Raw genomic sequence first — 11,230 nt, 5'->3', positions numbered from 1 at the left:
ACTTACTTAAAGGTAAGAAGAATCATTGGGTCATAACTCTTGCTTACCACATTTTTAACAGCTAAGTTTTGCCATGTACTATCCGATATGGATTGAATAGCAGCAAGTTATATACAGTTTAGCAAGCCACTTTACATAGGGAGCATGGTGGAGAATTTCATATTGGATGTTATTGTGCATTTTACCTCCTGTATGTTTAACAGGCAGTGAAATCAAGTTTCAGATAATTTTAGCTGTGTTGTCTCTACATTTCCCGAACTCCATAGCACTTAAATATTTATAAATTGGCTATCCATTGAAATAGTACTTAAGACAGTTTTTCTACTACAGAAGTTCCAAGTACAGCTTTCTTTCCTGATACTTTGCTATTTACCTTGAGTTGTGTCAGTTTAAATGAGTTTAAATTCCAGCTGGCCAGATATATGTTGCATAGTCTGCATCTGGAAGTGGAACAATAAGTGGATCTTTTGTGAAACTTTCTCTAACAGCTAACATTTTCTGTTAGTATTCAGTGGAGAAAAGAAGCACTCTTCAGTATGTTTCTTTTCCTCCCCTTTTCTATTTTAAGGAAGAAAGAGAAAATCCTGCAAAAAGAAGTAGAATTGAACGGGACATAGATAACAACTTGATCACATCCACACCTCAAACAGGAGAAAAGCCTAATAAACAGATCTCTCGAGTACGACGGAAAAGTCAAATGAATGGAGGTTTGTAAATATTCTAATCTTACTTTGTTGCAGTTGTATGGCGATTCAGTAGTCTTACAGCTATTAACTGATATAGGACTTTTCTTCAGTGGTGGAGGTTATTAAGGGTTTTGTGATTGACTTCAGTGAGAGCAAGGCTGAGCTAATGGTAGCACAATAAGATTTCTAAGACTGTAAGCAACAGTTACGTTACTTCTCAGACACATCCATTGTATCTTTGTGAGAATAATTTGGATATGTGAATGTGACCAGCTATTTTGGAATTAATTTAACTTTTTTTAAAAAAACTATTATTCTAAAAAGCCGATGATAATTACTTGATTTAGCTCTTGTCTCATTTTCTGACAAAAGAAGTGAAATAAGACTTCCCAACTCACGACCTTTGTGGAGTTAACCAGGTGTCCTTAGATTTTGAAAGCAGTTATCAAACACATAGATGGGTTTCTGTCACAGAATCGTAGGAAAATTTAGATTGGAAGGGACAATCTCCCTGCTCCCCTCACAGCAATGTTGGTCCAGCTTGAAGTGAGCTCTGGCTTTGGAGTTAGATCAGGCTACTCAGAGCCTTGTCCAGTCAACTTTTGAATATCTCTAAGGATGGTGGTTCCACAACCCTGTTCCAGTGTTTGAACACCTCCCTGTGAGAATTGTTTCTTTTTTAGTATCTCTAATAATGACATGATAAAATGGTGAATGACATTTAAAGTATCAGCTGTGGTTCCAAATGTAACTTAAAAAAAAAAAAACCACAACATTTTTTAGACTTCTTTTCTAAGGAAACAAAACTTACATGATTGTGCTGCCCATCAGTGTTCCTTCATTCTCCATGCCCCCAATAACTTTGGAATCCATTATCTGGTTTCTGCCAAGTTTGTCAGCAAGGCAGAGGTCTCAGAGATTTCGTAGTCCAACAAGGTTTGCAAAATTGGTAGCTCAGGAGAGGATAGAGCTCCAAACGAGTGACTTCAGTGACGGAAAGGTTTCAATGTGAGAGAATTACTGTTTGTTTGTTGTCAGATATCTGTGTAACATGGCTTTAGGAGAAACCCTTTTTTCCAGTATTTGCTACTACTAATTAAGGGGTTTTGCCTCCTGAAGAGATAATGGATATGCACCCACTTAGAGTGTGATGCATGCAGATAATGCTCAAAGATGAAGGAGAAACTATTGACTTCGATTGAGGGTTCCGCGATATGCATATAGAACACACTGAGCCCATGTTACTGTTACAGCAATATGAAGTTCCTAATTAAAATATTCCACATTAGTGAAGGTACTGAGTTGCAGCTGGCATACCCTACGTTTTATATAGAAATGATAGGAAGTGTGAAGGACTTGTGCAGCTCCATCAGGCTCAAGCTGACAAAAAGGTTCTCAGCTCATGTGCACAAAATACATTTGCTTACTTCCATATGGACAGACAGCTCAAAGACTTGTTACTGTGAAGTAAATAACTTCTCTTTCATTTCAGTCTCAGAACTGTGTCTTGGATCTCAGCCATGAGATGGCAATTTTTAGTTCTAGGATGTACTTTACTGTACATGCACATTTATAGAGAACCTTAATTGTTATGTGTTTTGTTTTGTAATGTGAAGATTTATTTAATTCTATGTCCTTTGTTACCTGGGATAACAACTAAAAATTATTTTACTTCATAATTGTATTTATGCATGGGTGTGTGTATATGTGGAGAACAATAAATGATGGACTTGATCTTGTGAAGCTTGGAGATTCAGCCACTGGAGCTCCACTGACACTTTCTCTTGTTTCCATCTAGTGGAGTCCCACTGATACTGACATCTGTTTGTTGTGAAAGGTGCACAGCATCTTAAAGTCTGTCTTCCATCATCAAGCCCATTTAAAGGATTTAAGCTTGTATTATTTGTTAATCTATAGCATACTTTATGAACAATGAGTGCTTCCTAATTTGAAGTGTTAAACTTAAGATGATGTTGAAAACTGGCATTTTGTTTTTATGTTGATTCTAAATTGGTAGCTTTTTTTTTGTTAATTACTTAAGCTAATTTTTTTGACCAAGTTGAACCACGAGCAAGAAGGATCTTCCCTATGGTGAAAATAATAATAATAGAGAGAATATAACTGACAAACAGAAGTATGGTATTATACTTCATAACTCTTTTACAGAAGCTGGAAGTTACGAAATGACAAACCAACATGTAAAGCAAAACGGAAAATTAGAAGATAATCCTGCCACTGGCAGTCCCCCACGAACTACATTACTGGGAACCATATTTTCTCCCGTTTTCAATTTTTTTTCACCAGCAAATAAAAATGGTGAGTATTATTTAAAAAGCCAATAGTGTTAAAGCTAAGAATGATAGATTTTTTTAAGAAAAAGCTGTTTTGAGCCACAGTTCACTTCTCATTCTGATTTACAGACCAAGAGTTACTACTACCAGATAAAAGGCCTCCTTAATTCTTAGAAGGGTTAATCATTAATAAAAGAAGCAATAAGTTTATATGCATTAGCACATTTCTTTCATAGGTCTAAGTATCTAGTGGTGTACCTTTTATTTAAAAAAAATTTTAAAAGTTGATATAAAGTTCCTTGTGCCAAACATAAAGGCATTTGTCATGGTCTTCATTTTGGTTCTTATTTTTGTAATGTGAATCAAATGCAGCCGTCTTCAATTATTCTGAAACTTCTTTTTTTGTGTGTGGTTAATAATGACTATCAGTATTCTGATAGGTAACTCAGCTTAAAGATAATGACTGAGTGTACTGACATCTTAATTCAGGAACATCAGGATCAGATTCTCCAGGACAAGCTGTTGAAGCTGAAGAAATAGTCAAACAACTTGATATGGAGCAGGTAGATGAGATTACTACAAGTACTGCAACATCGACCAACGGAGCAGCTTATACTAGCCAAGCAGTGCAGGTCAGATCTACTGTCAACAATGGTTTAGAAGAAGTGGAAGAAACCAATGACCGTGACCTGCCACCACTTACAGGTAAGAAATGTGTGCTTGCCTTGGACTCAAGTATTGAAGCTGTATGTAATTTGTACTCTTAGGGAAATCCTAGCACCTGCATTTTGTATAAATATTTCACATTTGTTTAGGGCATGCAAACAGTATTAATACTGATTTTTATTTTTAATAGACAAATCTGTTTTATGCACCAAAGACACAGTTTTGGCAAGTCTCATCCATTCCTGGTATAACTCAGTTGACCTCATAACATTTCTTCAGATGAAAACAAATATTCCAGAAGAAAGGCATTTTTATTGATATTGAACCCTCCCCACCATCGATAAAAATGCATACCCTAGACTTGCTGATCACAAAAGAGAAATTTGCAACATTTTGATGTATTAGAACAGCATGGTGAGGTGAATGAGAAACATATAGATCCTACATTAATTTTCCACGTTTTCTTCAAAAGACTCATCATACACCTTTTTTGACAGAAATTGTATCCATAAAATGCAGGTTCTCCTTTTTGTGGATGGCTAGCATCTCATTCTTAACGGTTATCTAAATCCTCCCTAGACCCTCAAAACACTGGTAGTTAAGTAGCACTGAGGTTTATGAGGACTGCTTTCAAGGAAGTAAATTTAACCTCTATGTAGAGGGGCTGATCTATGCTCCACAGGTCCCATCCAGACCTCCTGCTCCAGTCTGTTGCCTCATTTCAGAAGAGCCCCTCAGAGGTGAGGTGAGAGTGAGCTGCAGACTGAGAGAGTTGTGCTAGCTTCTGAGGCTGGAATGTGCATCCAGGTAGTTCTCGTCATCAGAAGTTGTATGGGTGCCTTGCTGTGTTGAACGGGCGCTTCCAGTTTGGCCAGGTCATGAAGTTCTGTAGCACTGCGTGACACCAAGCTGTCAGGTAGCTTCCTGAGGGGCTGTGCAGGCTATTTCAGAGGAAGCAAAACATTGGGGCTGAAGGGAGAGTTTTTTCACTGTTGTTTGAGGTGCTCGTTTATCAAGTGCAAATTTTCCTTTTAAAAACTGCACTAATAAGACTAGCTCTTGTGGTTTTTTGTTTTATTTTTTGTTTTGGTCATTTTCATTGAATTTTAGCACCAGTATCTCCAGACAGTGGCTACTCATCAGCTCATGCAGAAGCCACCTATGAAGAAGACTGGGAAGTCTTTGATCCGTAAGTGCTAATGTTTGTACTGAAAATATTAAATTGATCATTTTGGGTATTGGATTAAGACATTTTTAATTAAATTGGAATATTTTTATATTATGGTAGTGAATTCCAAAAGCTCTTAACTTAAAAAAATAATCATATATTGATGTGGGTTTTTTTTCAATTTAAAATACTTATCTCTTGTGCAGCCTTAATTATTTGAAATACTAAGTTGGGCTACAACATTACCAGTTAAATAATGTGTCTACATTTCTACAGCAAAATCTGTATTCTTTTCAGATATTATTTCATCAAACATGTTCCACCACTAACAGAAGAACAACTTAACAGGAAGCCAGCTCTTCCACTGAAAACGAGAAGCACACCAGAATTCTCATTAGTTCTAGACTTGGTAAATATCTTTATAAACACATTCCAAAAGCAGGGGGTATGTAGCATTTAATTCATTTTGTTTCTTGATGAAATTAGAAATCTTTGCTTTAAACAAAAAGGCCTTGTTGAATGTTACACAATTTTTAGTATTTTTAATTGTAGTCTACGTTAAAAAAAAAATTAGTAGTGGCAAGAATAGAATGCTCGCTGTATTTGTTGAATACTTAACATCCTGTTAGAAATTGTAATCCTGTTTTTTTTTTTAATCATCTCAAACAAAGAGTTATCTGTCCTCATCCAATGTGGAAAAAAGAGATGTAATAAATAGGAAAATTCAGCTTCATATGTCTTCAGTCAGGATTGGTCAAGAATGAATCATTCGATTATTAGAACATTCTTATTCTTAGAGGGCCTAAATCCACTTTTTAAAATAGTCATAGAAAATATATTTGTCTTTATAATAATTTCTTTTAGTCTCTCTGTTTTGAAAGTTGTTTCAGACCCTGTTAATGATGTCACGAACATTATTTTATCATGAACAATATCAGTTGGCATGTCCTCTAGTGGTCGTATGAATGGATAGATTATTCAAACTGACAGATGCGGATTTGAACTGAATGCAGGGTAGCCTACAAAATTAAAATATCTTCTTACAATTATGCCCCTAGCACACAATTCTAAGTGATTTTTTTCAAAAACTGCAAGAATAATGAAATGTAGAATTCATTCTAAGAATTCTTCTTCAATCTTGAAAACAGTTGCACAAAAGTAAATTTTCCAGACTAAATGAGCACAAAAATCCAGAAAACAGCTTCTATTTTCAGTATGCGTTTCAGAATCTTTTCTTTCTTTTATACCATCTTTTATTTTTTTTAATAGGATGAAACGTTAGTGCACTGTAGTCTAAATGAATTAGAAGATGCTGCACTCACTTTTCCAGTTCTTTTTCAAGATGTCATTTACCAGGTAATTAGTGTGCATAGAAAAATATATACCTTTTTATTGTGTTTAACATATGAATTCTTGCTGTGTGTTTTTGTTATCATCTTGTTTAAAGAGAGATAAGTAATTATCTGGCATTTAACAACTGTCTGGATTAGAAACTGCGGGTGTCAGATTTTGCGAGGTGGATTATCCTGTATCAGAAATACTGCGGAGCACTGTTTCTTGCTGCCGCAGCGTGGTAATGTTGGTCACTGATTCCAGTTGTAAACTTTCACTGCCAAGAGGGTGCGAGTGATCTTTGTAGCAGCAATCTGCGGCAGCAGCCTTTCTCCTTGCCAGCAGGTGGAGGCAGGAACACTGAAAGTTTAGCCAGGATCATGTCCCAGGTACAGCTTCTCATAGACTGTTAACTTTCTTCCCTTGGCAGGGAAAACCAGCCCACGTTGGTTGATCGTTTCTTTCTATGTAGAAGGCATCTTCAGAGCCTGACGTTAACTAGCTTCTGTCTTGGTCGTTAGTCTTGCTGTACGCTTTGCCAGTGCCAGTGCTGCCTCTTTACTACCAGAGAGAGTCTGCTGGGTGCTTAGAGTGATTTTTGATTGTCTTGTGGAGATTACTAGATTTACGGTTTTGTCCTACTTCGGGAGGTATTGTTAGTTGGGTGTGGTTTACATTGACGTACCATAGAGGAATGAGCATGGGAAAGAGGAACTCTCTTCCAGCGACTACCAAAGATGCTGCACTGACCCAGGCTGTTGTTCTCAGGTCCTTTTGTGTGATGTACCTGGGAGTAGCAACAGCTTCCCCACCATGTAGTTCGCACGGTATTGGACCCCACTGTAGTATCTTTGGAGAATGAGCCAGTCATCAGGCACCTTAAAAGGACACTTGTCCAGGTATTTTTCCTGATTTTAAAAATGTTTTTCTTCGCTGTTGCATATAAAACCCCTTGGAATCTGAAAAGCTGAAATAGTTTTTAAACATGGGTTTATCTTATCTCTTACTTGGTGACGGCCATGCACAGTTTCCTCCAGGCTGAATTTGGAAGGAGCCTTTGATTTAGTTCTTTGGAGGTCCTTGACACTGCTAACAGAATCAGGAAGACTAAAGCTTCTTTTTTTTTTTTCCTTCCTTCTCTTAAGAGATCTCAGTATGATTCGAGTATTTTCTGTCTATAACTGTGGTCCTTCTAGTGAGTGCATGTTTATGCTGAGATCAAACCGGGATTTTGCCTTTAGGAAACTGAAGTCAATGGAGAGAGTGACGTTCAGTATTTCTGAAGCTTTGTTCAATGGCATTGTACGCAAGCCTGTGTAGCCCTTGGTACAGTACAGTTACTGTGTGGGTCCTGGATAAGTTTTCTCTCAGCTCTCTCTAGAGTCTAGCCTGGATTTGCCAAGGAACAAACAATAGCTTCTTGCAGGCTTGAGAAAGTCGACCGCTGTCTTTGAGCACACTCTCCTGATCGCTATATTCTGGTTTGCTGGTTTTACATCACACTAGACACTGACAAAACATTCACCTCTTATTGGGTAACAGGTAATAAGCAAGACAAATATTTTAAGGATACAATTAAGTTCATCTCTAATTAGGGTATAATATGCAAAAAGGCAAATAATCTTCTCCTGTGATAAAAGTTGAAAAGAAGTTTGTTGGTATTTCATACCCTTCTTAGTGTTTTTAGTCAGTGATTAGCTATTTATCACCTTTTAAAATGTATTTCTTTTGCTTATCAGTTTGACCATCACCTCTGGTATAGTCGTGTACCAATTTCACATCTCCGTATTTCATTTTGAAAGTCATTTCAGCTGGCAACAGAGAAGCGGACACTAAGCTGTTTGAGCAAAGTAGAAGTCAGCAAGTTACTATATATAAAGTATTGCATAATATAACCCACTGAAAACAATACTAGATGTGGAAGAGACATTTCTGGAGATGTTTTCCATTAGTATCAAAATATGTACCACTTCCTTATAGGTTTTCCAGAAATATTAGACAATTATCTATTAATTATTTTTAAGAAAGAGTAGAGCCTAGCTCAGTGCTTTTTTTCCTATTGAATATCTTATCTTTCTTACATTAAGTCTGACTAACACTGCAAGTGTGAGCCTGGTTTCATAGCATTTCAATTTTCTTACCCATCTGAAGGCATCAAGCCAGTGCTCTTGCAGTAATAGTGTGATGATAAACCAGGCGCTTTCTCAAAAAGATGTTCCAGAACTGGCCATTGCAGGATACTACAGCGGTAGGAATCAGATTGACTTGGGTTCTAGGTGGTCTGTTACAAAACACAGCTAAACGCCATTGGCCTGTGAGTCAAGCACAAGTTTCATGTCCAGGAACTCAGCTCTGTTGCTTGTTTCAGTGATTATAAGTGACGGTCTGTTTTTAAAGAAAGGTTTCTAAAAATATGGGCTTGTTTGCTCCTAGGTTATTTCTCACAACTTACCCGGAGTTATACGGAAGAACTATTTAATGTCTGAGCATAAAGCAGTGTTCTGCAAACTTTAAAATTACCATGTGATTCCAGCACTGACATACAGGTTTTTTAAACCTTTGGATGAGTACTTACACTGACTGATTTCTGTTTGGTTTTTGTTGGTTTTTTTTTAAAAAAATCTCTGAAATGGGTACAAGTGGGCTTACTTACTTCAAGCTTTTGAAACAATGAATTTGTTTGTGTTTTCTTGGTTGAAAAAAGCCTCTACATTATGCCAGTGTTTAAGTTTTGGACTTAGCACTTAACAGATATGGTATTTTTACTATCTTACATCTGACTGGAAAACAAAAAAAAATGTTCAGCTCTTCAACTGTAGACTTTAGACTTTGTACTTCTTGTATTACTTTACATAATAAGATAAGCAGTTTATCTTATGAAGAAATTTATCTCTTTTTTTCTTGGTAAAGAGATTTTGTTTCTGTTGCTAGCATCAAGTCCCAGATGTGAGATCATCTCACCTTCTCTTCCACTCAAAGCGTACCTTCTGTGCATTAGCAGGCCGTAGTTGAAAGGCAGATGCTTTTACTCAGTTCTTCAGTTGAAATCCATCTTTACTGATCTATCACAGAATAATTCCCTTTGATCTTTGTGATCCTTGAAAGATGTTCTGGAACTCCATAGGTCAGTTGTAGGTTATTGAATATAGTGCTACCTATATTACACCTTACTGTTGCCAGCAACAATGTAGATGCTTTACTTTGTTACTGCAGTGGAATGAGGCAAACAACGCTTGTGAATTCTGGCTCTCCCTTCTGATGAACTCCACTCGGTCTGTTCTCGGAAATAACAGAAGAGCCATCAAGCTTTAGATCTGAAAGCCAGGAAGCTTTAGGTTGTCTTGGGCAGTGTCCACAAAGAAATCTGGTCTTAGGTTAGGGATGCTTTCTACAACGACCTGAAAGGAGGTTGTAGCGAGGTGGGGGTCGGTCTCTTCTCCCAAGTAACAAGTGATAGGACTAGAGGAAATGGCCTCAGGTTGCACCAGGGGAGGTTTAGACTGGATATTAGGAAAAATTTCTTCACCAAAAGGGTTGTCAAGCACTGGAACAGGCTGCCCAGGGAAGTGGTGGAGTCGCCATCCCTGGAGGGATTTAAAAGATGTGTAGATGTGGCACTTAGGAACATGGTTTGGTGGTGGAGTTGGCAGTGCTAGGTTAACGGTTGGACTTGGTCATCTTAAAGGTCTTTTCCAACCTAAATGATTCTGTGACTTAATTTTAGTTCAGTAGAAGCTCTAGAATTGCACTTCTGCCCCTTGAAGAGCTATGTCCGGCTACGCTTCAGGGAGTTCTGTCTGGTTATGAGATGGTCTTCATCTTGAGTCACTTGGACACAGTCCCGTCGGGAATGAGTCGGGCTTGTTTACCTGGCAAGTCCAGCCTGCTGCCAGGCCTGGAGCAAGACCCAGCGCGGTGCATCGTGTGTCTCTCGTGCAGTCTGAACTAAGGCTGTCTGCACATGCCATCTGTCCTTGCAGCAGACTGTGTCAAGGCTGTTTCAGGTAAGAGTAGGAGCACTCAGGTTAGCCTGGTATTGGTGTCTGGTGTGCCCCGAGGTCGAGGGGGTACATGGATGCAGCTGGGCCGGAGAGGGGGTCTTGCGATGCTGGAGAGTGCTGATCTTGGAGGTGCAGTGGGTAAGTGCAGCTTCACATGGGCAAGTTAACGGTAAAATCAGCAAGTATAGAGATATGTTACAGGTATGTTGAAATTCATAATTGTAATTTCAGAGATTTTGAGACCAAGTGGAAGACATGTCTTTTGTTGGGTTTTTTTAATGCATGAAAGGAACAATGTTTCCTTCCAGTTCCACCTTCAAAGAATTAAAGTCCTGAGTATTTTGAGCAAGGAAAACATTGAATGACAATTTTGATTTTGCACATTTAGGTTTTGTTGCCATTGAAATAATGGGATGTGATGATTTTTGGGGGGGGACCACAAAAAACAACAACACAACAAAACAACAACAACAAAAAAAAAACCCAAAACTAAAAACAAACTTTGAGGGGGCTTTTGATATATGTTATGCACTTATAAGTCACTTTGAAGTAGATGATACCATGTATTTCTGTTGACAAACTTTCAGTCATTAAAAATGGTGAAAATCATTATTAGACTTCTATCTATATTTGTAAAAATTACCTTTCATGTTAGATCTACTCATCAGAATGATGGATGTGTTTTGTTCTACTTTGGTTACTTAATTCTTCTACTTCAGTTACCCAGAGTTCTGTGTCAGCTCATCACAGCTGGGTGTAATGATGTGATTGCCTTATGTTGTGCCAGAGTGTCGCAAACCAGTAAAAACAGACCAGTGAATCTGCCATCGATGTCATTGTTAAATTATATATATGTGTGTATAAGCTATAATTAGAAATACATATTCTAAAAGAAATTATTTTTCCTGGATTTCTTGTTTGCATTCCCATGTGAACTTCTTAGAGAAAGACTGATATTAAGATAGATATTATATTAAGATAGATGCAGACTTAAAACTGCATGGCAGTAATCTAAAATAGAACACATTACAAAGATGCTGCAATTATCCACAGACTAAACACAAACTGAAAAATAAACCAGAAAGA

At 37.6% G+C, this 11,230-nt stretch overlaps 1 protein-coding gene across 1 annotated transcript in view; it reads left to right on the top strand.

Annotated features, from left to right (window-relative positions):
- Window positions 1–568: 568 nt before the first annotated feature.
- Window positions 569–11,230, top strand: part of CTDSPL2 (CTD (carboxy-terminal domain, RNA polymerase II, polypeptide A) small phosphatase like 2) — a gene marked incomplete at its 5' end in the record, with an annotated part of 19,282 nt that continues 8,620 nt past the window's right edge. Inside the window, 6 exons of the mRNA XM_009702134.1 lie at window positions 569–707; window positions 2,853–3,002; window positions 3,467–3,682; window positions 4,754–4,832; window positions 5,109–5,220; window positions 6,081–6,167. Of these exons, the coding sequence (XP_009700436.1) occupies window positions 569–707; window positions 2,853–3,002; window positions 3,467–3,682; window positions 4,754–4,832; window positions 5,109–5,220; window positions 6,081–6,167 (783 nt within the window). The remainder of the gene's footprint in view (window positions 708–2,852; window positions 3,003–3,466; window positions 3,683–4,753; window positions 4,833–5,108; window positions 5,221–6,080; window positions 6,168–11,230) is intronic.

This window comes from Cariama cristata, unplaced genomic scaffold (genome assembly GCF_000690535.1).
Source record: "Cariama cristata isolate BGI_N322 unplaced genomic scaffold, ASM69053v1 scaffold16960, whole genome shotgun sequence".
Lineage (NCBI taxonomy): Eukaryota > Metazoa > Chordata > Aves > Cariamiformes > Cariamidae > Cariama > Cariama cristata.
Note: the sequence above shows the minus strand (reverse complement) of the source record. Positions and strands in the feature narration are given on the sequence as shown.